Below are 25705 nucleotides of genomic sequence, written 5' to 3'. Positions count from 1 at the left end.
CTTGGCTGCTCTGTCACGTAGGTCCTTTCAATCTGCATTCTTATTCTGACCCAGTGCCTTGTTTCCTGAATGCTGCTTACTTCCCCTTTAATAATTATATTCAGTCCTAGAGGTAGAGAACTGAGATGTGTGTGTGTGTGTACATATACATATATATACACATACACATATATATACATACATATATATTTGTTTTTATGGGGGAGGAGAACTTTGCTGCTTGGGCTGGCTTTGAACTTCAACTCTGGATCTCAAGCCTTAAAGAAGCTAGGATTTCAGGCATGAACCACTGTCACCCTACTGTTTTCACATTTTCACACATCTGTTATTTTGTGGACTGTCCTTCAATTTGAGTTTGTTTTTGGCATTTCCTTATGCTCTAGTTCAGGTTCTGTGTGTTCGGCAGAAACACCACCTTGGTGATGTTGTGTCCTTAGTACATGGACTCGATGTACAAGAGGTGAGTCTGTTCTGCTGTAGGAGGATACTGGGTGCAGTCCTTCAGTTAAGGTCTTTCCACTGGCATGATTGTGATCTGTTTCCCCAGTTCACCACTTACATATTCTTGAAGACTGGTAGTTGAAAACTTCCTTTTGTCAGACATTGGACAGGCACACTTTTTCTTTTTCTTTTTTTTTTTTGTCGGTCGTGGGGCTTGAACTCTGGGCCTGGGCGCTGTCCCTCAGCTCTTCAGCTCAAGGTGAGCACTCTACCACTTGAGCTACAGCACCACTTCCGGTTTTCTGGTGGTTTATTGGAGATAGGAGTCTCACGGTCTCTCCTGCCCGGGCTGGCTTTGAACCTCGATCCTCAGATCTCAGCCTCCTGAGTAGCTAGGATTACAGGCAGGCACACTTTTTCTTGAGGGAGCCAGCTCTGGTTTTCAGTTATCCTGGGAATGCCTGGCTCTGGGAACTAGGCAGCTGAGCTACCAAGAAGGAAAGCTTTGTCTGTGGAGTGCATAATGGAAAAGGACACAGGTAGTCAGTTTCTTATAGGATGATGGGAGAACTGGGTTACTTTCACAGCCTTTTTGCCTTCTCTGAACTCCAGTGGATGCGTGTCAGCCTCCACTCAGGAAGTACTTTGATGTTGAAAGGTGAAGCTGCCTGTTTTATCTGCCTATCCACAGTGCCCTCTTCCTCCTGGCTGCTGCGGGGTGCCTTCCCTTCAATGACTCCCAGGTAAATCCAGGTGAACTCATTGAGCCTTCGAAGAACCTTTCACTCTCTGAACCTCCCAGGTCTGCGCAGAATTTCCTAGTCCTTCTTTCAGGATAGCTTGGCCTAGCAAAGGCATCCAAAAGCTCACTGGCTGGCTACCATTTGGCTTAGCTATGCCATTGTCCCTGTCTGGTCCCTGGGAACATGCAGTCTGCCCTATGTTTGTGCCTGGTAAACCCACATTCCTCCACTTATGTCACCTCTTTGTTTTCCTGTCATTCAAGGACATTTTTTTTTTTTTTTTTTTTTGGTCAGTTGTGGGGCTTGGGCGCTATCCCTGCACTCTTTAGCTCAAGGCAAGCACTCTACCTCTTGAGCCACAGAGCCACTTCCGTTTTTCTAGTGGTTTATTGGAAATAAGAGTCTCACGGCCTTTCCTGCCCAGGCTCGCTTTGGGCTGTGATACTCAGATCTCAGCCTCCTGAGTAGCTAGGATTACAGGCGTGAGCCACCAGCACCCAGCTCCAGGACTTTTTGTTGTTGTTGTTCTTAATGTATATTTTTTATTGTAAATATACTGTGTAGAGGGGTTACAGGTACAGGAACAAGGTAATGAGTACATTTCCTATCCAGCATTGTTATACCCTCCTTTATTTTTCCCCTACCATACCTGTCCTCCCCACTCCAACTCCTCCCCCCACCCCAAAGTTGTGAAGTTTCAACATAGTGTCTTGTACATCTGATTGTTACAATAGATCATCCTGTATCCTCATTTCAGCATTTTGTTATTTCCCTTCCCCTCTCCAAATTAGAAAATGTATATACAGGATGCAGGACACTGGACTCAAATACAGTGACAACAGGGGCTATACCATGGGGGGAGAACATACAAAGAAACAAACCAAAAAAATCACATAGTACATTATAAGTATGTTAAAAAGAACAGCAACAAAAATAGAACCTCTTGGGTCCCTATCTTGGGGTTCATTTCGCTTAGCATCAGCTTATATGGTCATATGTACATAGCTTTTGACCTCTTCTGCTTGTCTCTAGGACGTTTTTTTGCAGGGTGATTTTTACTTTTTATCCTGTGTCCCAAGTTGAGTTTATTTCACTTAACTGCAGATTTTATCTGTTTACTAGGTTTTCTTTCTTTACTCTCTTCTTACCCTCTCTCCTAGCATTCTTTTTTATTTTTTTTCCTGTTGGTCTTGGGGCTTAAACTCTAGGCCTAGGCACTGTCCTTGAGCTCCTTTTGCTCAAGGTTAATGCTCTACCAGTGGCCACAGCGCCACTTCTGGCTTTTTCTGTGATTAATTGGAGATGAGAGTCTCACAGACTTTCCTTTTTCTGCCCAGGCTGGCTTAGAACCATGATCCTCAGATCTCAGCCTCCTGAGTAGCTAGGTTTACAGGCATGAGCCACCAGTGCCTGGCTTTCCAAACTTTCTTAAGTGTCAGGCACTGAACCAGGCCTTGAGGGTACAATGATTAGTCTTTGTCCTGGCAGAATTTGGACTCTGTTCAGAGCAGGAGTTGGGGGAGATAGCAGATCATTACATCACAGGGAGGCCAGGACTCTGGAGACTGGAGACTCTGGAGACCTTGAAGCTCCTATGAGAGCCCAGTGACTCCAGAAATAGGAACACTACCAATTATAGGGATACTGCTGTGTGTGGGCTCTGTGCCAGTATCTTACGTGCCCTGTCTCATTTAAAAATTCATGATTCTGTAAGGATAGGGACTATTATCTCTATTGCATAGTTAAGAATAGTACAATTCAAAAGGTCCTCAATAGAGTAAGTGGAGATTTTAGAATTTAACCCAGACCTTTCTGGTACTTGTGTGAGACTCTGCTTACTGGTGGTGAATCTGGAAGAATGAGGAAGAGTTATCCAGGAGAAGCAAGCAGGCAAGGGCATAGTCCCAGAGGAGTCATGAATAGTCTGAGATTCAGCTACAGGGAGTACTTACTATATGTCTGCCCTGTTCTAATTTACAACGTAGAGAAGGCTAGGTAGAGCTGGAGACAGGGAAATGGAGAATAAGGAATCTATAGTGTGTGACAAATGATGCTAAATTCAAAGAGAATCACAGAGAAAGGAAGAAGAGGAGGAGAGAGTGCTCATGGCTCAGTTGGAGGGGAAGCACCATGCTTGGGAAAGTGCAAGCCATCCTTGTTCTGTGGGATACAGGGTTATCGATGAGACAAGAGAGGTTGTCTGGGGTCCTGAGTTTGGAATTTAAAATGGTATGGTGGCCGGGCACTAATGGCTTATGCCTGTAACCCTAGCTACTTAGGAGGCTGAGATCTGAAGGTCGAGGTTTGAAACCAGCATGGGATGAAAAGTCTGTGAGACTCTTACCTCCTGTTAACCATCAAAAGTGGGGCTCTAGCTCAAGTGATAGAAGTGATCAGAAAAGCTCAGGGACAACACCCAGGTTCTTAGTTAAAAAACAAACAAAAAATTTTAATAACTGTGAGGGGAATGGAGTGCTAAGGCAGAGTTCTGCTAAAAAGATGTTTAGGCTACGGGAGAGAAATGAGGAGGAACTGACTTGAGGCTGGAGTGTTGGTTGCTTAGGCCTCCTTGCTTGGTACTCTTCACGGATGGGACCTGGGTTTCCCGTCATCCTGCTTATGTGTTCCCCTGATAGTCATTATTTTCTTTTTATAACTGTGTTACAGTTTGATCCAGATGGATATTTCTGGGCTGTAATTCATACATGCTGTGTAGGTAAGTTTTAAAAGAACATTTACTTGAATAGTTGAGATTTGTTAGTTCTTCTTCTGTATCCACTTTTTAGTGATCCTGGGACTTAGGAAAGTTAAATCCATGGTCTTAACAATTAAAATTATAATAGCCTTCCGGATTGGTTTTTCCTTTTTGAAGTTTTCCTCAAATGTTTTCATTTCCAATATGCTAATATTTTTTTTTGACAAATATTAACCAATTCACGTACTCAGGTTTTGCCTGTCCAAGCCCATTCTTGGAATGCTGGCTATCTTCCCTAAGAATGGTGGGCAGGTAACCAGAAGGTCATGTCAAAACCTTTTCTTTGAGTAGAATACTTCCCAATGGTGAAATAAAAGGTCCATCTGATTTTTCTTATTTTTACTTTCTTTTTTATACTGGCACTGGAGCTTAGACTCCGTCTAGGGGGCTCTCTCTTCGTTTTTATGCTCAAGGCTGGCAGACTACCACTTGAGCCATACCTCACCTTTCTGCTTTTTAGTGGTTAATTGGAGACAAGGGACTCTTAGAGATTTATCTTCCCAGGCTGTCTTCAAACTGCAATGCAAATCTTAGCTTCCTGAGTAGCTAGGATTACAGGCATGAGCCAGTGGTGCCTAACTTGCCATATTATTCAGTTTTTGTTTTTTCTTTTTGGTCATAATTTCAATTTAACTGTTAGTATTTCTTGTTTATAGTCTTAGAGGGAAGAAACAGTGTTCTGACTTAGGCACAGTTCAGAAACATTCAAATTCCTTAGTCTCTCTCTTGCCATGTGTATCATGGGAAAGAATTAAAGCCTTCCTGTTAATTGTGTGTCTCTGTTGGTCATGACACTTTCCTGGTGCCACACTCTTGGCAGGCTGCTTGAAAGACCACAGAATGGAGAATGATGGATTTTGCATCCCTTAAACCCTCAAGTGCTGTTGTACTCTTGTCAGTCTATGACCCTCATGGGGAAAATGGGAGCAACAGGAGCACCCTTTGGGGGACTTTGTCTTCTGAATGTTGTGTTCCCACAGCTGTGAGGCAGAATGCCATGTGCCATCAACACACATTGCTTCATTTCTAGGGTCTTATAAAATACTACGGAAATCCCTGAAGCCCAACACATTAAGGTAAGCTCTTAATGCTTGGTTAAAGGAAAAGGAGTTAACCTCAAAGTCATCCGTCTTTCCCCTTGCTGCTAGGGGCACTTACCCAGCTGGGCCTACCGGTACCAGAGACAGGTCGGCCTTCCGTGTTGTGTGCAGAGGTATGAAATCTGGGGTCTCTGTTTTCACGGGCAGCCTTGTGTTTGTGTACCAGTACTTCGGCTTGAACTCAGGAGCTTCTCACTTGGCTTTTTTGCTTAAGGCTGGCACTTTACAACTTGAACCACAGCTCCACTTTTGCCTTTTGCTGGATAATTTGACATGAGTCTCTTAGACTTTCCTGTCTGGGCTAGCTTTGAACCACAATCCTCAGATCTCAGCTTCCTGAGTAGCTAGGATTATAGGTATGAGCCACTATCACCTAGCTAAAGGCAGCCATTGAGGTGAGAATTCAATGAAATGCCTGTATTTTTTTGGCACCATTGCCCCTGTTTGGGCACCAATTAGCTACATCTAGCTTTAGAGGAGCAGCTTTGTTTTCTCAGCCCCTGCCTAACTTAATTTATACTTAGAAGTCTCCCCAGACACCAGCCCCATTCTCTGGCAAAATGAGGCCTTTGTTATAGGCAGTCAATAGAGCAGCTTTGGTGAATGCAAATGACAACAGACAAGAGTTCTGGCTGAAGCAGAGCTGAAGCTTGAGATTGGCCACCCTGGCTGCTGGGGGCTGGGGCCACTGCAGGCCTAGAGAGAAAAAGCCTGAAGGAATGGCTGCTGGAAGAAGGTTTTGCAATGTGAGAACATGTGGCTTCAAAAAGCAGGATTAAAGGTGGGCGCTGGTGGCTCATGTCTTTCATCCTAGCTACTCAGGAGACTGAGTTCTGAGGAACGTGGTTGGAAGCCAGCCTGGGCAGAAAAGTCTGTGAGACTCTTATCTCTAATAAACCACTCAGAAAAGGCCAGAAGTGGCACATGGCTCCAGTGGTAGACTGCTAGCCTTGAACACAAAGAGGCTTAAGGACAGCACCCAGGCCCTGAGTTTAATCCCCAGGCTAGCCTTGAACACAAAGAGGCTTAAGGACAGCACCCAGGCCCTGAGTTTAATCCCCAGGATCAGCAGAAACAAACCAACCAGGATTAAAAAGCAATTGTATTCATTAACTGCTTTGTTAAATGGCAACTCCTTTGTACAACTACTTAAAGATTAATAATAATAATGATAGAAAAAGAACTGATATCAGCAGGGCACCTGCCTGATATTCTATCTAATTAAGAGGCTGAGATCTGAAGATCATGGTTCAAAGCTAGTCTGGGCAAAAAAGTCTATGAGGTTCTTATCTCCAGTTAACCAGCATACAGTTGGAAGAGGAGCTCAAGTAGTGGAAAAGCTAGCCTTGAGTGAAAAAGTGAAGGGACAGTGCTCAGGTCCTGAGTTCAAGTCCTAGTACTGGCAAACACAAAAAAGAACTGGCTTTGAATATAAATTACTCTTGCTCCTTTTTTATTGATGACTTACAAAAGTAGTAACTTGTATATAGAGATAGAAGATAATGATCATTTTATGTATTTAGAAATTACTTCAGTTATTTCACATGTTTTATCTTTCTGTCTCATTCCTCAGTGACATTGACCAGCAGTACTTAAACTATATATTCAGGTAAAGTAAAATTTATATTTTAAGGAATAACTCACAATGAATTTTTTATTTTCCAACAATATTTTGCACCTGCCAGGCAGACAAGTTAAATAATTTGTGAGATAACTAAACCTGAGGAAACAAACAAACCCTGAACTCCACAGCTTTTCTCCCTCGAGGCTGAAGGTCATTTCATCCAGAGCCTGTACCTTCTCTTCTAGATTGTGCTCCAGATCTCCTATCCAGGTGGCCTGGGGCTGGGTTGCAGACCCTCCCAGAGTCTATTTCTCAAGTTATTCCTGGGCCACAGGGTGCCCAGTGAGAGGCTGTAACAAGGAGGGAATGCAGCTGGAGGCCTTGCAGGCTGAGGTGTCCACACACATGTGTGAGGTGCAGGATGGAGCCTGGGGTGGAAAGAGAAAGAGGCACATGGGGAGCCTGAGGCCAGTTCCACACGCACTGCCGTCTCTGCACGAAGCTCTAAGCCCTCACCATTCTAAATGTTAATCTACACTTCAGGTTATTCAGGGAATATTTGCTAAGGTAGGGTCAAGTTTGAAGGTTGATTTGTAACTCTGTGCGTGCGTGTGTGTGTGTGTGTGTGTGTGTGTGTGTGTGTGTGTGTGTGTGTGTGTGTGTGTATGTATTTCTAGAAATGTAACCCAGGGCTTTGTGTATACCAGGCAAAAAATACTAGCATTTTACTACTGAGAAAAATTACCTGCTCTTGATTTGGAACTTTTTTTTTTGGCCACTCCTGGGGCACTGTCCCTGAGCTTCTTCCCCCCCCCCCCCCCCCCGAGACTAATATTCTACCCCTTGAGCCACAGCACCACTTCTGGCTTTTTCTGTGTATGTGGTACTGAGGAATCGAACCCAGGGCTTCATGCATGCTAGATGAGCACTCTACCACTGAGCCACATTCCAAGCCTTGATTTGTAACTTTTAATTAATTTTTTTTTCTTTTGTGATAATTGGAAATTGAACTCAGTGCCTCATTCTTGCTAGGCAGGCATTCTAACACTTGAACCACTCCAGCCTCTTTTGGTATTAGTTATTTTTGAGGGAAGGTCTCAGTTTTTTAAATGCCCAGGCCATGCTGGATTTTGACCTTCTACTTATGCTTCCTTGTGTCACTGGGAAGGACAGGCCCTGGCTGAGCCATTGTGCTTCCTGTAATGGGAATAATAGCAGGTGCACACAACTGCACTACACCATTGGTTGAGCTGGAGTCTCATGAACTTCTTTTTCTGGCCTCAAACCTTGATTTCCCAATATCCGTCTCCCAAGTAGATTTCTAACTTGTAAATATTATAAATATTTAAATGATACACAAATAAAATACTTACACCCTTACCCCAGGCAAGCAGAGGATAGGGTAGGTCTTCCACATTGAATGGCTGGGAGTCATCCTTGGATTTCAGTAGTCTCAGACTGTGCACCACAGGGAGCTGATTGAAACAGTGAGGTTTGCTGCTGAGAAACCAAGTTAGCCTAACACAGTGACTCTCAGTAAAGGGCTAAAGTCAGTGGTGGTCCCCAGCATTTGGTCTTGCTTATTTCTGTAGATTATTTGATTTGCAAACTTTAGCCTGATCTGTAGTCTCCATTTGTAGAAAGAGGGCTCATAAATACCCCAGTATTTATTAAAATGCTCTTTGAAGGCAAGATTCACCCAGAGCATGAGCTGTGAGCCACCTTTGTACTAAACAGAAAAAAAATCACTTCTACTCTGCTCAGAACCACCACCATCTGTCATGTAAGAGACTTCAAAAAATGCAAAAGGCTCTGGATGTTTTCAATGTTTCCACTTGAGAGAGGTGTAGCTCAATGGCAGAGTGCTTGCCTACCATACATGAAACTGCGGATTTGATCCTTACCACTGAGAAATAAGTAAGCGTTTTGTAGACATTGGGCTGGGGGGGGATATAGAGCTAGTACACATAGTCATATGATGCAGCAAGAAAATGGGGACCAGGAATTTATTTTATTTTTAATTTTTAAATTATTTATTTTTTAATTACCAAGGTGATGTACAGAGGGGTTACAGTTACATAAGTAAGGTAATAAGTACATTTCTTGTCGAACTCCCTTCCTTGTTTTTCTACCACTCCCCAAGTGGTAGATCATTTTCAACCTAGTGTCTTGTGAGTGTTGATGTTGCATTGGGTCCCTTCTTGTCCTTTGTCTCGCCATTCTGTTGTTCCCCTTCCCTTCCCTAGTTCAGATAAACATGTATACAATACCCAGGGTACCAAAATCAAATACAGTGACAAGGGATAAACCATAGAGGGAAGAACACACAAAAGAAACAAGAAATCACATAGTACATTAAAATCCACAGCAAAGACAAACCTCTTGTGTCCATGTTTTAGAATTCATTTCACTTGGCATCATCTTATATGGTCATATGTACATAGCTGTTGAACTATTCAGCTTGTCTGCTAAGATTATCCTAAACATATATTAATTATTGCAAATAAGGGAAACCATGGGACCTACCTATGTTTCTTTGGGCCTGGCTTACCTCACTTAATATGATGTTTTCCAAGTCTTTCCATTTCCTTACAAATGGGGCAGTGTCATTCTTTCTGATAGGAGCATGGAATTCCAACACACACACACACACACACACACACACACACACATACACACACGCACACACACATACACACACTACAGAAAGTGGGTTTTTGTGGCCCTCTGCTGTTTGATCCATCCACTTCCCACTGCCTGGTGTGAAGATATTTATTACTTGTGGGCATCCTGGCTGGGACTGCAGCATACCCTGCTAAAGCTATGACTCTGTTCTGCTTTCAGTATAGCGATAAAAATGTATGACTCAGAATGAGGGCCACTGTTCAGTTTCCCACTGACACTGGAGGCTGAGGGAATCAGCATTCAGAAACTTGCAGTCTACTCAGATTTATGGGTTGTCACTGGCTAGACTGGCCCAGAGCATGGACTGTCAGGACAAGGAACTGGTTTGAGCTCTCAATTTTGAGAGAGGCAGAGAGTTGGATGGGTTTCTGTAGATAACGCTTGCTTCTTCAAGTGTGCATTTGTTCCTGGCTCTGACTTTTAATATTCCCACTGCAAATACATTCAGAGCCCATGTTGTGCACCTGCTGTATGTCTAACACTGCTAGGCACTTGGGATCCAGAAATGACTAAAATCTAGTTCTTATCCCTTTGGATAAGAATAAAAATCTGGCCCCTATCCCTATGAAGATCATGATATAGGAATTAGGAGTGCTCTAACACTATATATTTACAAAATTACAAATAGGGATTAGAGAACCAACTCTTTCATTTCTTCCTCCTAATATTTTAGAGTCACCTTTTAGGTTTTGTTTTGTTTTGTTTTGTTTTGGTTGGTTGTGGGACTTGAACTCTGGGCTTGGGCACTGTCCTTGTGCTCTTCAGTCAAGGTGAGCGCTCTACCGCTTGAGCCACAGCGCCACTTCTGGTTTTCTAGTGGTTTATTGGAGATAAGAGTCTCATGGACTTTTCCTGCCTGGGCTAGCTTTGAAGCGCGATCCTCAGATCTCAGCCTCCTGAGTAGCTAGGATTACAGGTGTAAGCTACCGGTGCCCGGCTAGGGGTGATTCTTATAATGGGATTTGGGGTACCATGGCTGTTCCTGGGTGATATTTGGGGATTGAAAGAGGCCCCACATCCTGCCATTGGAACAATAACTTGTCCCTGATATTATAACAAAACAAGATCCAGGGAATTAAAATAATGCAGCAGGTGTTTTCCAAAGATAAGATGACAAGCAAAGACATAAAGACTAATCATTATAAAATCCAAATCTTGTTTGAGTATCTCTTACAGATACAACCAACCTTGTCATACAGACAGGGTTTACAGACCACCAGCCTTGCCGTTCTCCAGAATTTTCATTCTCTCCTGCCTCTGCCACTGCTGATGTTTTGGTGTGGGGAGTATGGGGCACAGTGAACCACCCTTTAGAGGAAGAATAGAGAGCGAACTTGGAGAACCAGAAATGGCTCAGGGTAATAATCTCAGGCACAGGGCAGAGCTGACGAACTAACAGTGGTTTCTCCTCATGTCTGCAGTGTCTGCCTCTATTGGAGATTCCCTAGTATGGGTCTTAGTCCCAGTGCACCACAGTGTCACTGGGTCCTAAACAGAAAACAACAGCTGCCAAGGCCACCCTCAGATTCTGATGTAAGCCAAGAGGCTGGGCCCTTCTGATGTGCAGCCAGGGTATAGAAAGAGAGTAGACCTTCTTACTTCACTTCTAAAAAGAAAAATCTCCCTCCCATACTTAGCATGGTTTATCCCTGTTCTTAAACTCCATCGGCTGCCTGCTCGGCATGGAGTTTTCATAGAAGAGACAGCGAAAAGTGCGGATGTGGCTCATATATTGTGGTTCAGGCAGGTCACAGGTACCCAAGAGGGAAATGAGGAGATGGAGACTTTTGAGGGAGAAGTGCCAGGGTCTAATATGGCTCACGTCAAAGGAATATTCCTTCTCATTCTCTTTTCTCCTCCTGGCCCTTGGCATCTATTGGTCCAGTCGTTTTCAGCCAAGCAGTAGAAGGGTGGATCAATTTCTTGAGCCAGATGAAAATTTAGCTACCTTCTGTACAGTTCATCTCTTAGCATAAATACACTTAGCATATACTCAACAGCTAGCTGTTAGATTACAGCCTGCCTATAATTTGGAGTTTGCTTTGTTTAGCCTTCAAATCTGCTTAGTAAATTAGGTAAGTATGATGATAGAGTCAACAGGGACAAGAACTGTGACCCAACTGAGTCTCAGCTGGGAACTAAGACCCTTATTGTCCCAAGTGTGGATTCAGTTCCCTTGTTCAAGAGTTTCTCACACAGCAATCTCTGTGAAAAAAAAAAGATTGCCATTCTGAAGAGCTGGCTTGGGCAGAATGAGACCAGTCTGTGTAGATAATTTTCTTCCCACAAAGTTAACTATTTTCAAGTAAAGTGGATAGAAGTTTTATGTTTCTGCTTGTTTAATGTGCTGCTGGGGATGCTTTCTTGAATATCTGCTATGTCTTTTTCAGTGTGGCGCTCCTGACAATTGCATCTCATCCCACAGGTAAATCCGCCCGAGACCTCACTGGTTTGTTTGCATTCCCTGTTCAGCCAATTCTCTGAGCCTGGTTTTATCACTGAAGGCATCCATGAGGAGGATGCCTCCAAGATATCACACTGAGAGATCTGAAATGGCCCATCTATTTGAAACTGCTTTTAATAACCCAGTACATGAGGCTGGAGGTATAGCGAAGTGGTAGAGCACTTGCCTAGCGTACTACAGCCAGGGATTCAGTCCTTAGCACCACAAAAAATTAATATAAGAAAACAATCTATTGTAGATTTATTGTCCAGGGATATTTCTCTCATCTCTGCTTGAATTTTGTTGTCTGTGTTTTCCTTTGGTACAATCCCTGATAGTACAATCACCTGCCCAGTAAATAGTGCCCACTTTGCATCAACCCCAATAGGTTTCCATTCACCTCTACCACTGGTTATCTACCTTTAAGCTATTCTCCAGTCGTGCCTTTGTGCAGGTAGATGTTTGTCAGCTAACAGAGATTAAGGGTTCTCTTTTAATAGATTCTGCTGTCAAAAGCCCTTTGGAAAGTTATATTTGTAGACCCACCTGATTTGTGTGTTTACATTCTGAATTGTTTTCAGTGGACTTGTATGAATACTTCTTTACCTAAAGAGAGGCTTTTTGCCTTTCAACCAAGAAGTAATGCTTATTAGCTGGGTTACTGAGAAGGCTGAGATCTGAGGATCGTGGTTTGAAGCCAGCCTGGGCAGGGAATACTGTGAGACTCTTATCTCCAACTAGCTATCAAAAAGCCCAAAGTAGAAGGTGTGGTTCAAGTTGTAGAGTGCTAACTTTGAGCAAAAAAGCTCAGGGACAGTGCTTAGGCCATAGTTCAAGGCCCAGGATTGGCACAAAACAACAAAAAGTTGTGTAATTCCATTTGTTCCAGTGGTGATTATCAGAGCTGAAAGGGATTTTAGCAATTATTTAGGTGGCTGCCAAATTTTACAGGTGAGGAAACAAGCCCAGGACTTAAGCAACATAACTAAGGTGAGGCAGAACAGGTGTGTTACAGGGAAACTGCAATTTAGATCGCCTGACTGTTACTAGGATTTTCTTTTAATAACTGCTTTTCTAGAGATGCTTCACTTATTACAAAGAGTCTCAAGCAAATGACTATCTTTCTAAGTGAATTTAGAAATTCCTCAGTTGCTTTCAGGAGCTTTGCTTGGTTTGGGAGATGTTTCTCCCACTGCTTTTGTTGTTGTTGTTGTTGTTATTTATTTATTTTTGCCAGTTCTAGGCCTTAAACTCAGGGCCTGGACCCTGTCCCTGAGCTTCTTTTTGCTCAAGGTTAGCACTCTACCACTTGAGCCACAGACCCACCTCTGGCCTTTTCTGTTTGTGTGTTACTGAGGACTCAAACCCAGGGCTTCTTGCATGCTAGGCAAGTACTCTACCACTAAGCCACATTCCCAGCCCTTCTCCCACCCATTTTGAAGCATGGTGGTTGCTGGTAATAGTTTATTCTGATCAGTGGGCTGATACTTTACTTTGAGTTGTGCTAACCTTTCAGGTCTATGCAACAGCATGCTGGGCACTAAGTTACCCTCTGGAAACACAAGTGGTCAGCAGTCTGGGGCTGTAGACTTGCCTGGGCAGTGATGTAAAATAGGTGTCAATTTCCTTCTAAGGTGAAGAAAATGTTTGGAATGGGAAGTAGTGATGGTTTCCAACTCTGTGAATATACTAAAGACATGGATTGTTCACTTGAAAATGGTATACTTTATAGTTTGGAATTATTCCTCAGTAAGATATATATTGAGATAGGAGCCATGCAAAGTGGCATATACCTGTAATACCAGTTATTCAAAAGGCAAAGGTAAAGGTAAGAGGATTGTAAATTTGAGGTCAGCCCAGGAAAAAAATTGCCAGTATCCTTTTGTTGCTTCCTGTCTTGGCTTTTTAGTAGTTAATTGGAGGTAAGAATCTCATGGACTTTCCTGCCCAGTCTGGCTTCCACCCATGATCCTCCGATCACAGCCTCCTGAATAGCTAGGATTATAGAGGTGAGCCACTGACACATTTTTCTAAAGGCTTCTGGATTGCGCATGTGCAGCTTTTTGGGGGGAATTTATGGAGGTCATGACTTTTGTTGCACCCCTCTCTGTTGAAGATCACTACTTTAACCAAGGAAAAGGCAGGTTGAGGGCATTAGAGGAGCAGTATTTAGGCTCAGCTGAAAAATGAGGGCCACAGAGCTGAATGGAGCATCCTCTCCTGGACAAGCAAGAATATACTCAGGCCTTTCCAACACCCTGCATTCAGTGGTGCTTGTTTCATGTTGGTGTAATGAATGCTCACGCACCACGGATACTGGGATGGAGAAGATGGCTTTCCTGCTCTCAAGGATCTTCTGGTACTAGGAAGTAAGGCAGGGGTCAGGTCACTGGGGTGCTGAAAGGAATGCAAGAGGGTTTAGAAATGGCTCCATGATATGAGCAGGTGATTCTCCCATCTTCTCATTGGTCACTTGTAGGATGTGGGTGGGGGTTATTACCCAATGGTAAGTTCCACAGGGGTATGATTTTATGTGTTTCTTCCAATTTCCCTTTGACCACTGCTCTGTTCATTAGACCCCCAACAAAGCCTGGGATGGGCTATAAAATTTGCCAGTGCACCCCTGAGTCCCCTCCTTTACCCCACTATTTCTGATGAAAAGAGGAGGCACCGCCTGACGGGTCTCAAGGTCCTGCACGGAACTGATTGCCCTCTCTGCCATTGCTCATTCTCACACAGACTGCTGCAGTTTCTCTCACACTGACAGGGAAATTGGGAAAGAGCCAAGAACCAACAGCTGCAGAGGATACAGAGCAAATTCTCCACGGATGTCCCTTCCACATGCCTGAGCAGGCACTCTGGCCCCTTGCGGTCCAGGGTCCCTGGGTTATCTTGGCTGTCACTTCTTTACGGAAATAGAAGTCAGGATATGCCTCAGCTCTGCCTAGAGAAAAGATCACGCTCAAAATGAAAAACATTCTTTTAGATAAGGAGAATGTTGAGCTTTCTTTCCAATCTGTGTTTGGATCATTTGTGATTGGTTAGGTCTCTGAGGAAATTAGAAGCTCATTGTGTCTTTTGTTTATTTTGGCAGTACTGGGATTTGAACTCAGGGCCTTGGGCTTGCTAGGCAGGCACTCTACCACTTGAGCCACTCTGTCAGCTCCTTTTGTATATTGATTATTTTTAAGATAGGGTTTCACTTTATGCCTGGGCAGACCTGGACTGTGATTCAGGACTGTGTTTCCCTTGACTTTTTTTTTTTTTTGGCCTAAGCTTACCTTGAATTGCAGTCCTCTGATCTCTGCTTCCCAAGTAGCTAAGATTACAGGCTTGAGGAATTGTGCATGGTTTCATTGTAACTTTTTGCTCTGAAATATTTGATTAATAGTTGTAGAGGTGAAGAAAATACTGCTGGCATGTTCTGTGCTCTCCTAGTAGATGATGAATGTTCAGGAAATGCCACCCTGTTTGTCCAGTGTGCCCAGAACTAAGAGACAGACCATGACTCCTGCAGAGTCTCAGAAATTCTAGATGTAAAAGAATTAAGCTATCTGCTGTAGAAATACTTAATTCCTTTTCTTGGGACATTTTTGGAAGGCTTTCTGCTTTTTTAATCTCCTGACTTCTTGTTTGTGACCAAGTTCAAATTCCAGAGAGGGAAGCAGCCAATATGTGTGATTATTTCCTCTTGTACCAAGTGGAACTAAAAGAATGAACTTACTTCACAAGAAATAAATGTACCCTTTGGACCTGAAGCTAAATGAGTGTGTGCAATCAGTCTGGCCTCTGTGCTATTTGTGTAGTAATTAAACATGAAAATGAAAAGGGATGTCAGGGGAATGCATGCATGTTCTTTTTTTAGACTTAAGGCCCCAAAGCAGAAAGAATTAAAAAAAAAAAAAAAGACGTCCTTCCCTTCACTCTGCCCTGTGCAGATAGCTGCCCGGTGAAAAGATCTTAAGGGTTAGGTTGAAGGGGGTATGTATTTTGGCCCCATAGTTCAAGAATTACTCAGTCTCATGCCTGTAATCCCTAGCTACTCAGGATGCTGAGATCTGAGGATCAAAGTTGAAGGCCAGCCCATAGAAGGAAAGCCTGTAAGACTCTTATCTCCAATTAACCAGCAAAAAGCCCAAAGTAGAGCTGTGGCTTAAGTAGTGTACCAGCCTCGAGCAAAAAAGTTAAGGGATGGTACCCAGGCCCTGAGTTCAAGCGCTCCAGCAAAATATGGGGGACAATAGACCCTTCCAGAGTTATTAGGAAAATAGGAAAAGGTAAAGACATCATGTGTTGGGTATAGGGCCCTTCGGGAGACCTGCTCTCACTAATGGTCTTTATGATCATGTTCTTATTATAAGGCAGTGCCAATAACAGAATCCTCGGAATATGGGAGATAATTCATAGCTAGGCTGCTCAGTGAGCCCAGAGGCTGCTCTGCTAGCTTCTTGGGGCAGTTGGGTGGGAGGGTGGGGGATGTCAACTATGCAGGCCATTGTGTCACCACCTGTGTGCTCCTCAGGTGACCTCTTCAGCGTTCTGGACTTCCCGTTCCTGTACTTCTACAGATTCCATGGCAGCTGTTGTGCCAGGTAGGCTTGAACTTGCTGACTTGCATGTTTTCTAAGGTCTGTTGTGACGTCATCCTTGTGAAGATCAGGGTCACTTGCACATGAGCTAAGTGAGTGGCAGAGGTGAGTGAGGCATCCCCAGGTAGTTACCAAGCATCAGGAGGAAAATGTTCTACACCTGTGTGAGTCTGGTCAGGCCCACAGTCATGCCTGTAAACATACCAATGAGCTGAGCTGCTTTTGCTTTTGGCAACTCCACAAGGAAATCTCATATAGAATCAACATATAAAACTTCAACTTACATATGAACTGGATTCAGGTCCGAGGGAGATTTGGGTCCGTAGTCCCCTTCTCTCAGCTTCCACCCTGGCCTGAAGGCAAGAGCCAGAAACTCTCCATTGAACACTAAGACTCAGAGAAGCCGATTGTGGAAATCAGTGACCAGGTAATACCTAGCGAACAAGGTGGCCATCAGTCTTTGACCTTGGGAAAGCCTCAGGGATGTGGACCAATCAGATAGATAGCTGCACTGAAGTTCATATTTCTCCTGTCCATCTGTCCCAATTATGATTGTTTTCTCCACATGGACTGGACAAGTGTTCCATCTTAATATACACATGTAGGCATTTTGCTTTTAGTTTGTTTTACAGACAGAGTCTGACTTTTTGCCCAGACCAGCCTCAAATTGAAATCTTGTTTCCACCTCCCAAGTAGCTGGAATTACAGGCATGAACCACTGTGCTCAGCTGGTTTTCTTTTAAGTGCAATTATTTGGCATATAGGCAAATGGGAGGTCAGTGCTTGTTTAGTTGTTAGGAACAAGCATCGCTTCATAGGTCATTGGTGTTGACTTTGAGAAGTGATACACTGGCTCTCGTTCTGCTCCATCTAAATCTGCAGTTTTCTTATAACCCAACATGATAAATCATGTGCTCTGTGATTTGGAAATGGTAATTTGATTCTCTTACATTTTATCCTTTGGCTAAGAATGTGTCCAGTTTTCCTACATCATGTTAATGCCGCCTCCATGGCCATCTCCCGGAGTGAGATTTGTCACAGTGGGGAAATCTGAGGGAGAGGGCTCAGAAAGGGCCATGGAGACCTGAGGGTTCACTGGTACCATGACTCAGAGACCCTAGGAACAGGGTATGTCCTATTCCTGGGGGCCTCTTTCTGATTTTCAGATCTGCCCCCACAGCAAGGGTGAGAAGAGCGAAAAGAAGGAGGAGGAAAGTGGACTGATGGATGGTGTAGAAACAATTCACTGACATAACCAGTGGAACCATGGAAGGAGTCCAAGATTGTTCATTCCTTAAGCACACCAGTAGGAAAGCAGGATCAGCATATCCTAGCCCAGAATCTTCACTGAGGGGAAGTTTAAAGTAGAATCTTGCCCTTCCTCCTGCTGGAGGTGGACAGCAGAACGAAAGCCCAGAAGCGATTGTGGTAGGGTGGGGAGTTGGGGGGGGGGTTGTATTAGCCTGTGACCTGTGCTGGATTAGCTTGATTTGGGGGTGGGGGGGGCGGCGAGATCTACAAGGAAGAGTGCTAGAGCACTGGCCACTTCACTTTCTACTGCCACGGCTGCTTGGCACTTCTTTCTGTTTAGCTAGTCAAGAACATACCTCCTTAGTGAGCTTTGAAGTTTTGTGGAGACCTGGATTCTAATTATATCCGTGCCTCAGCTACCTTGCTACTAAAGCAAGATTTTTGGGGCTAAGTAATCTTTTTGATATGTTTCTGGGTTCTATCACAAACAGTATGCTGTGATTATTCCTACCTGAGGGATACAGAACCTGAGACATGCAAAAAGGGGGAAGATTTGCTGAAGGTCAGCCTTAAGAATATATCTGCAGCCTTCTCGATCTGTTCACAATGGGCTGTGGACACACACACACACACACACACACACACACACACACACACACACACACACACACACACGGCTCTTTGCTTTTCAAGTGAGACTTGGACAACTGTCCAGGCTTCCATGAGCAGATGCAAGTGTGCACAAACTTTGTAGGCCATCAAGGTCAAACTTGCTGCAGTGTTCCCCATTCCTTGGCTTGTAACTAGTGATGTGAAAACACACATGACTACGCAGTGTGGTCCCAGGAGTGTTTCATTTACTCCAGCTTGACAAATATTTTCTTTCTTTTTTATTGATTAATATTTTAATTGTTGTGATACATACTTCACTAAATTTAAAATATCCTGTTGGAATGAAAAACATGTTGAGGGGAGAGTTAGATAAATCAGAAAACATTACAACAGATACACAAATCATCTCAATGTGAAGTATTCATTTACATGGTTTAGGAGCTTTTATGCCTTAGGAAGGACATGGATAAGATATAATCTGAACATATAAATCATTTTAGAGAAAACAATAGAAAAAAAAGCTGAGTCTCAACACCCAGGGTCAAGCTCCCAAGAGTCCCATGTCACTTAACCCTATATGACAAAGAGACATAGTGAAGGCCTGAGGAAGGAGATTATTGCTTGGCAGTCAGGAGAAGATATTATTACCTGTCAATGAATCCAAGTCAGAAAATGATATACTTAATCTCTAGCTTCTTGTCTAGTGTGCCAAATATATGATGAGACATTTGGGGCATTTTAACAACTTTGGTCCTTGCATCTGGCAAGGGAAAAATTCAGGCAATAAAGGTGCTAGTGAAGGTTTATTAGAGGACAAAAGTGACAGAGAAAGGGAGTAATGGCATAAGTACACCAAGAAGACAGCACTGCAATCTGCCTCAGCCATCTAGTGCCCTCTTCCTTGTTACAGACTTTCGCCTTGTGTTTGATGGAGAGAATTGCATGGCTTTCTGCTGGGTGGGTCTTCTTTTCTATTTCCTATCAGGTTGTGACACCAAAGATTTAGTGCCCTGTCTTTACTACTTCATCTTTTTGTTCTTCTTCCTCCTTTTTTTTGGTGTACCTCCCTGTTCCTATTCCCCCATTTGATTGCCAGGCATGTTTTAGCTTATCAGGTTATCCTGCCATCTGCAAGTTCCATAGACCATGATTTCATGCCCACCTACCTGCCTTTTGTTGTTGTTCTTACTAAGGCCTATCAACAACATCTTCAGTACATCTTCAGCCACCTACAACTGTCTTCATGGGTACCTCCATTTGCCTTAGGTAAAACAGGGAGAATTGGGAGTCGAGAATAAGAAGGTAAGTGTAGTTGAAATAGTCACAAGTCACAGACAGGTTCAGAAGTGGCCAAAGGGAATGGCAGGTAATCTGACCTTCTATTGACTCAGGAATGTTCGGGTGAGACCTTCTCACAATAATAGTCCTTGTTGCCTGGCAGGTAGTCTGTCTCTTCCTGGATTCAGAGATGGCTACAAAGTGACTGCAGAAGGTCTCAGAATAAAGGACATAGGTACAAAGTACAGGATTCTGGGCTGTCTAGCCTTCATCCTACTCCTAGTTAACTTAGTGACCAAATAAGAAGTCCGTGTTTCTTAGAGAAAAAAAAAAGCAGTTTTTAAAAACTTTTCCTAAAACATTGAAATGTCTTTGAATTACCCAGCCCTCGCAGTTGCATTGTTCATAATTTAGAAAATGATTCTGAGCTCTGGCTGATTAATACTTTCTTGAGTATTTGAATACTTTTATTTGAATTAACTTCCACAAAAGAAAGCCATCTACTAAATCATTTAACTTTTAATATTTCCCAGTATAAATTGAGAAATGTTCAGTGAGGAAAAAACCAGTAATAGTGTCCATGTTATGTCTGATTTGGAAAAGAAATGTCTAGAACTTGCCTTATATTTCTTTAGATTTATGTCAACATTCTAAGAATTTCTTTTCTTTGGCTGTCACCTACTTAAGCTGCAAGTCAAGAAAGCACAGGTGGCAATTTAATGTCATGTTCATTGTGTGTGTGTGTGTGTGTGTGTGTGTGTGTGTGTGTGTGCCAGTTCTGGGACATGCATTACTGGAACAGCCTTCCTCTTCACTTTTACCTTGAGGCCTCTGTCCTATGGACAGTTTTCCTTTGGAAGGCTGGCTTGTTTTGCTTGAAAGAAATTATAATTCTTCAATGGGTAGGAGGGGACAAGAAAAGGAAATTCGGTGGGGGGAGGAGTTGTATGTGAATATAACCAAAGTTAATGCGTGAAATTGTCATAATGACACTCATTGTCTATAATTAATATATCCTAATATAAACTTTTAGTAGAAAACGACGTTCTACCTTGGCAAGTACCAGACTTGCCAGATATAGTATTGTAAAGAAGAATATCCATCTCATTTTTTCCCTTTTATGATTTAGCCAGAAATCTCCCCAATTTCTGTTCCCCTCTCATTCCTCAGCTCCAATGCTCTCAACATAGCCCTTTAGAAAAGGACTTCGGGTTTTTATCCAGGGATCACTAGAAAACGCAGATGTGATGGAGATTAGAAACTAGGTGGTAAATGGTAGGGGTTGTATGCCTGTAATCCCAACATTTGGGAGGCTGTGGAGGAGAGGTGTCAAAGCTAGTCAGAGCTACAAAGAAGACAAAAAACATGGACTGGTAGAATGTTTCAGAAGTTTGCCAGCTGTTGTCTGAAGCAAGGTAGTAGCCTTACTAACTGAAGAATGTTTTCTCCTTCCAGTGGAATCTTAGGATTCTTTCTCATGCTCACCACAGTGAAACTGAAAAGCCTTCTGGCCCCAGGACAGTGTGCAGCATGGATTTTCTTTGCTAAGGTAAGAAAGACCAGTGTGAACAAGTTCTAAGAGCTTATGTGGACAGCTTCTCTGTGTCTGGATCATGTAAAAATTGATCTTCATGCAACCAAGTCTAGCCATATGCCCTGAACCCAATCCTTCCTTCTTTCATTCAGGTAAGAATTTCTGAAGCTTTCCATCTATATATTATCAGCTCAATGTAGTTCATCTTGCTCATCTAGTATGACTGTGGGCAGACCCCTTAATTTACCTAACTGAAGATGAGAAATTTTGTCAAAAGGTTTTTTTTTTATTGTGAAAATACCATACAGAAGGGTTACAATTACATGGGCAAGATAATGAGTGCATTTCTTATCAAGCATTGTAGCCTCCTCCTTTGTTTCCCCTTCCCATCCCTTCCCATCCTACCCCTTTCTCCCCACCCAGTCCTCCTCCCCCCCCACCAAAGTTGTAAAGTTTGTTTTCGACATAACGACTTGTAGTCCTAAGAGACTGATATCTAGATGCAGCAGAAAGTTCTTTTTCCTTCCTTGGGGCTCGTCCTTGGGTATCCAGAGCTCACATGACACTCCCAAGAAGACTTAGCCTGTCTGAGGGGAAAGACAAAGGAAAATCTAGTGATGGCCAGTGTGGGAGACTTCCAGGAACCCTCCTAGAGGAACTGTTAACAGAAATGGCCTGTGTGTATCTGTCACCAAAACCTAAGAAAAAGAGGTGGTGAACTGTAAAGGGACACAGCATAGAATGTGTTGTCAAACTAAAGGGTTCCAGGGTAGACATCTTTGTTCTGGTGCCTATCATTTTCTTCATGTCCAGGAAGGGATTCATGGTCTAAGGTTCTAGAAGCTGCCTCTCAGAACTGAGATTCCTTAATTGATTTAATCAAATGAAATAGATATTGAAATTTGTGCAGTTATTCATCTATGTGTATGTGTGTGTGGGGTGTGTGTGTGTGGTGTGTGCACGCATGTGTGTGTTCAATCAAGTGTTTATGTACTGGGGCTTGGACTCAGGAACTGAACATTGTCCATTTTTTGCCCAAGTCTGGCTCTCTACTACTTAAGTCACATCTCCACTTCTAGCTTTTTGGTGGTTAATCAGAGATAAGAATCTCTTGGATTTTCCTGCCCGGACTGGCTTCAAATCATGATCTTAAGATCTCAGCTTCCTGAGTAGCTAGGATTAGCCAGTGGCATGAGCCACTGGCACCCAGCCTATATATCTTTTGGTTGAATTTTTTCTAGGGAAGGGAAATATTTTTTTTTCCTTTTGAGAATGAGAGTTCTTACTAGAGTTTTCACTCATGTGTTATACTTCTTGGTAGCATTAATAATTCCAATCCAGCAGAATGGAAGCATGGTTGACCTATTGATTTCCAATATGAGAGAGTGGAGGGGTTTAGAAAGAGAAACGTGATCCTCCCAAAGCAAATGGAAAGCTGGGAGAAGACTCTTCACAACACCTGTTGTCAGGCTGTAAAAACAAAACAGACTCAGATGCATTTGTTCGGGAAGACTGGTCAACTTTGGATAGGAACAGAATGAGTCTGTGCTGTCCGTGCCTGTTACTGTCCATTCTATCCTCCAGCTGTGTGAGTGTCACGATTCAACCAGAGCAAGGTGGGCTATGCTGCCACTTCTAGAAGATGCTCCTCCTTCCGCCTTTGGAAGATTGTCAGTTCAAGTGACCAACTCAGGAGTGAATGAGCAGGAGAGGCAAGTGGCTCCAGAAGCAGTGGACCAGAGGTTGTGACTTAATAAGTAGTTCTGATGCTTAATAAGTAGCCAGGCGTTGGTGGCTCACACCTCTAATCCTAGTGACTCAGGAGACTGAGATCTGAGGATCCTGGTTCAAAGCCAGCCTGGGCAGGAAAGTCCATGAGAATCGTACCTCCTATTAACCACCAGAAAACCAGAAGTGGAGCTGTGGCTTGGAGTGGTAGAGTCTAGCCTTGAGCACAAAAGCTCAGGAACAGCACCCAGACCCCAAGTTCAACCCCCATTACCCACCCCACTCTCCCCCAACAAAAGTAGTTAAGAAGAACCATCAGAGACTTGAAAGCTCTTTTTACATTTCACATTGAGCTTAGTGCGTGTGTATGCGCTGCAGATATGGAGCAGGCCCAAGACTCCTTCACAGATGTAAGAGAGCCACAGAAAGTTAGGACACTGGAAAGTTAAGGTCACGTAGACATGAGAACAACCTGATTTGAGTATGATCCCCAGACCACATACAAAAACCAGAAGCAGACAGAAGAAACCTTTCTGATTCTAGTATTTGAGTGAAATCCCTGACTAATATTTACCAGAATATTAAGTGTTGTAGGCATGGGATGACTAGTAGAAGTCTGACTTGGAAATAAGATTAAGAAAAACAATTAACAAAGACATCATCAGCTCTACTTTATATGTGAAGCAGATTTTAGAGACTTAGTCCAGGAACATTTCTAAATAAGCAAAACAATAGTTTTAACAGTTCTTGGGGGAGAAGTCTGAATCTGGAGTTGCTACCAGATGCCCAAAATTCAACACACAAAGAGAAACAAAAGGTGAGAAGCAAATGTAATTTGTATGCAGGAAAAGAGCAGTGTATAGGAATTAGCTCTGAATGACTATCTTCAGGTGTAGGAGTTAGCAGAAAACTCTTTTGAGCTAGGTACCAGTGGCTCATCCCTATATTTCTATGCATGAGGCTGAGATATGAGGGTCCCAGTTCAAAGCCAGCCTGGTCAGGAAAGTCTGTGAGACACTTATCTCCAGTTAGCAGCAAAAAGTCAGAAGTGAAGTTGGATACTGGTGGCTCATGTCTTTAATCCTTATTAATGAAGTGGCTGAGATTTGAGGATTGCAGTTCAAAGCCAGCCCAAGGAAGGAAAGTTCATGAGAGTCTTATCCCCAGTTAACCACCAAAAAGCCAAAAGTGAAACTGGCTCAAGTGGTAGAGTGCCTGTGTTGAGTGAAAAGCTAAGGGATAATGTCCAAGTGCTGAGTTCAAACCCCACTAATGGCACACACAAAAAAGTATGGAGGTGCAAATGTGGCACAAGTGGCAGAACAACCCTGAGTGAAAAAGCTAGGCTAGAGTGTGAGGCCTTGAATTCATGCCTATGCTGGCCTCACACACATACACACATGCGCGTGCGCACACACAGAGAACAAAGACAAGAGCTCACCACCGAGTACCTTATAAAATAGGCTTAGATGGAAAGGCAACCATGTTCAAAGAGTTAAAGAAAAGGCTTACTGAATACAGAATTTCAATAAAGGAATTGTGTTCTGAAGTTTTAGCAAGGATTTATTTTAGTCTAACAGGATAAAGTTGGGAGAGATGGAAAAAGAGAAACATTTCATTACCCCGTCCCCCCCCCCCCCCCCCCACTGCCAGGGAATGGGAGTTTAAAGACTCCTCAAGCAAGAAACTTAATGCACCAGTGATACTCACAAGACAACATGTTGGAAATGAACTGTGCAACTTGGGGTAGGGGATGGGGCAATTGGGAGGGAGGGAAAGTGGGAGAAAAATGAGAGAGGGAAAATAAGTTCAACAAGAAATGTACTCACTACCTTAAATATGTAACTAGCCCCTCTGTGCAATAAAATTGCATTTAAAAAAGAAAGAAATTGAAGTATTGGATTTGACAAACATAAATTGAAGTGAAAATTCTCTGGAGGGACTCAGTAACAGATTTGATGTGGCAGAAATAAAGAAGAGTAAGTAAATCAGAATGTATAGCCAAAAAGATTATTCGGCTTCTAAAGAACCAAGGTGTTTTGTTTTATTGAAAAAAATGTGAAGAGAATCTCTAAGGCCTATGGAAATCAAGCTTATAACTGTATGTGTAAAAATAGTCCCAGAAGAAGAGACAAGGGTAGAAACAAATATTTGAAGGCATGCTGGCTGAAACTCCCAAATTTAATCCTAAAAGCTCAATGAGCCCTGAGAACAACGAAGAAGAGAATCTTACATAGACAAAGTATATTAAGATTAAGAAAAAATGTTAAAAGCAACAAAAGAAATATGCTACAATAAGTATGAAAAAAAATTTAATTTTGACTTTTCATCAAAAACAGTGGAGGCCAAAAAGATGATGCATTCAACATGTGGGAAGAAAAATCAGTCAGCCAAGAATTTGATATATAGTAGAACTGTCCTTCCATATGACAGAAAAACAAAGGAATTCTTAGATAAGTAAAAATGGAGAGATTTATTGCTTGCAGCCATATCAACAATTGCATTAAATGTGAATAAGCTAAATACCTCCATTCCAAAGTCATATTTTCAGACTGGATTTTAAAAGGAAAACGCAAGACCCAACTATATATTGTCTACAAGGGACATATCATGGATTCAGCAATAGAAATGGGCTGAAAGTAAGGAGGGGGAGAAACTGGAAGCCTCCTACATTGCCAATTGATCTCTGTACAGCCCCTTTGGGAACAGTGTGATGTTTTCTTAAAAAGTTGAGCAAAGTGGGCTGGGAGGGTGGCTCAGTGGTAGAGTGCTTGCCTTGCATGCTCGAGGCCCTGGGTTCGATTCTCAGCACCACATAAGCAGAAAAAAATGCCGGAAGTGGTGCTGTGGCTCAAGTGGTAGAGCACTAGCCTTGAGCTGAAGAGCTGAGGGACAGCGCCCAGGCCCAGAGTTCAGGCCCCATGACCGGACCTCCCCTCCCTCCCCCAAAAAAAGTTGAGCATAAACTGACTACAATCTAGC

At 43.0% G+C, this 25705-nt stretch overlaps 1 protein-coding gene across 2 annotated transcripts in view; it reads left to right on the top strand.

Annotated features, from left to right (window-relative positions):
- Positions 1–25705, top strand: part of Tmem241 (transmembrane protein 241) — a 120494-nt gene that overhangs the window by 37085 nt on the left and 57704 nt on the right. For both annotated transcript variants that reach the window (XM_042675168.1, XM_042675167.1), the window contains exons 7-13: positions 1133–1184; positions 3852–3900; positions 4970–5015; positions 6613–6648; positions 11679–11713; positions 16254–16323; positions 20917–21010. In XM_042675168.1, coding sequence (XP_042531102.1) covers positions 1133–1184; positions 3852–3900; positions 4970–5015; positions 6613–6648; positions 11679–11713; positions 16254–16323; positions 20917–21010 — 382 coding nt within the window. The remainder of the gene's footprint in view (positions 1–1132; positions 1185–3851; positions 3901–4969; positions 5016–6612; positions 6649–11678; positions 11714–16253; positions 16324–20916; positions 21011–25705) is intronic.

Source organism: Dipodomys spectabilis, unplaced genomic scaffold, assembly GCF_019054845.1.
Source record: "Dipodomys spectabilis isolate Male_0828 unplaced genomic scaffold, ASM1905484v1 ptg000024l, whole genome shotgun sequence".
Taxonomy (NCBI): Eukaryota; Metazoa; Chordata; class Mammalia; order Rodentia; family Heteromyidae; genus Dipodomys; species Dipodomys spectabilis.
The sequence above is the reverse complement of the archived record's forward strand: the minus strand, read 5'-3'. Positions and strand labels throughout refer to the sequence as shown.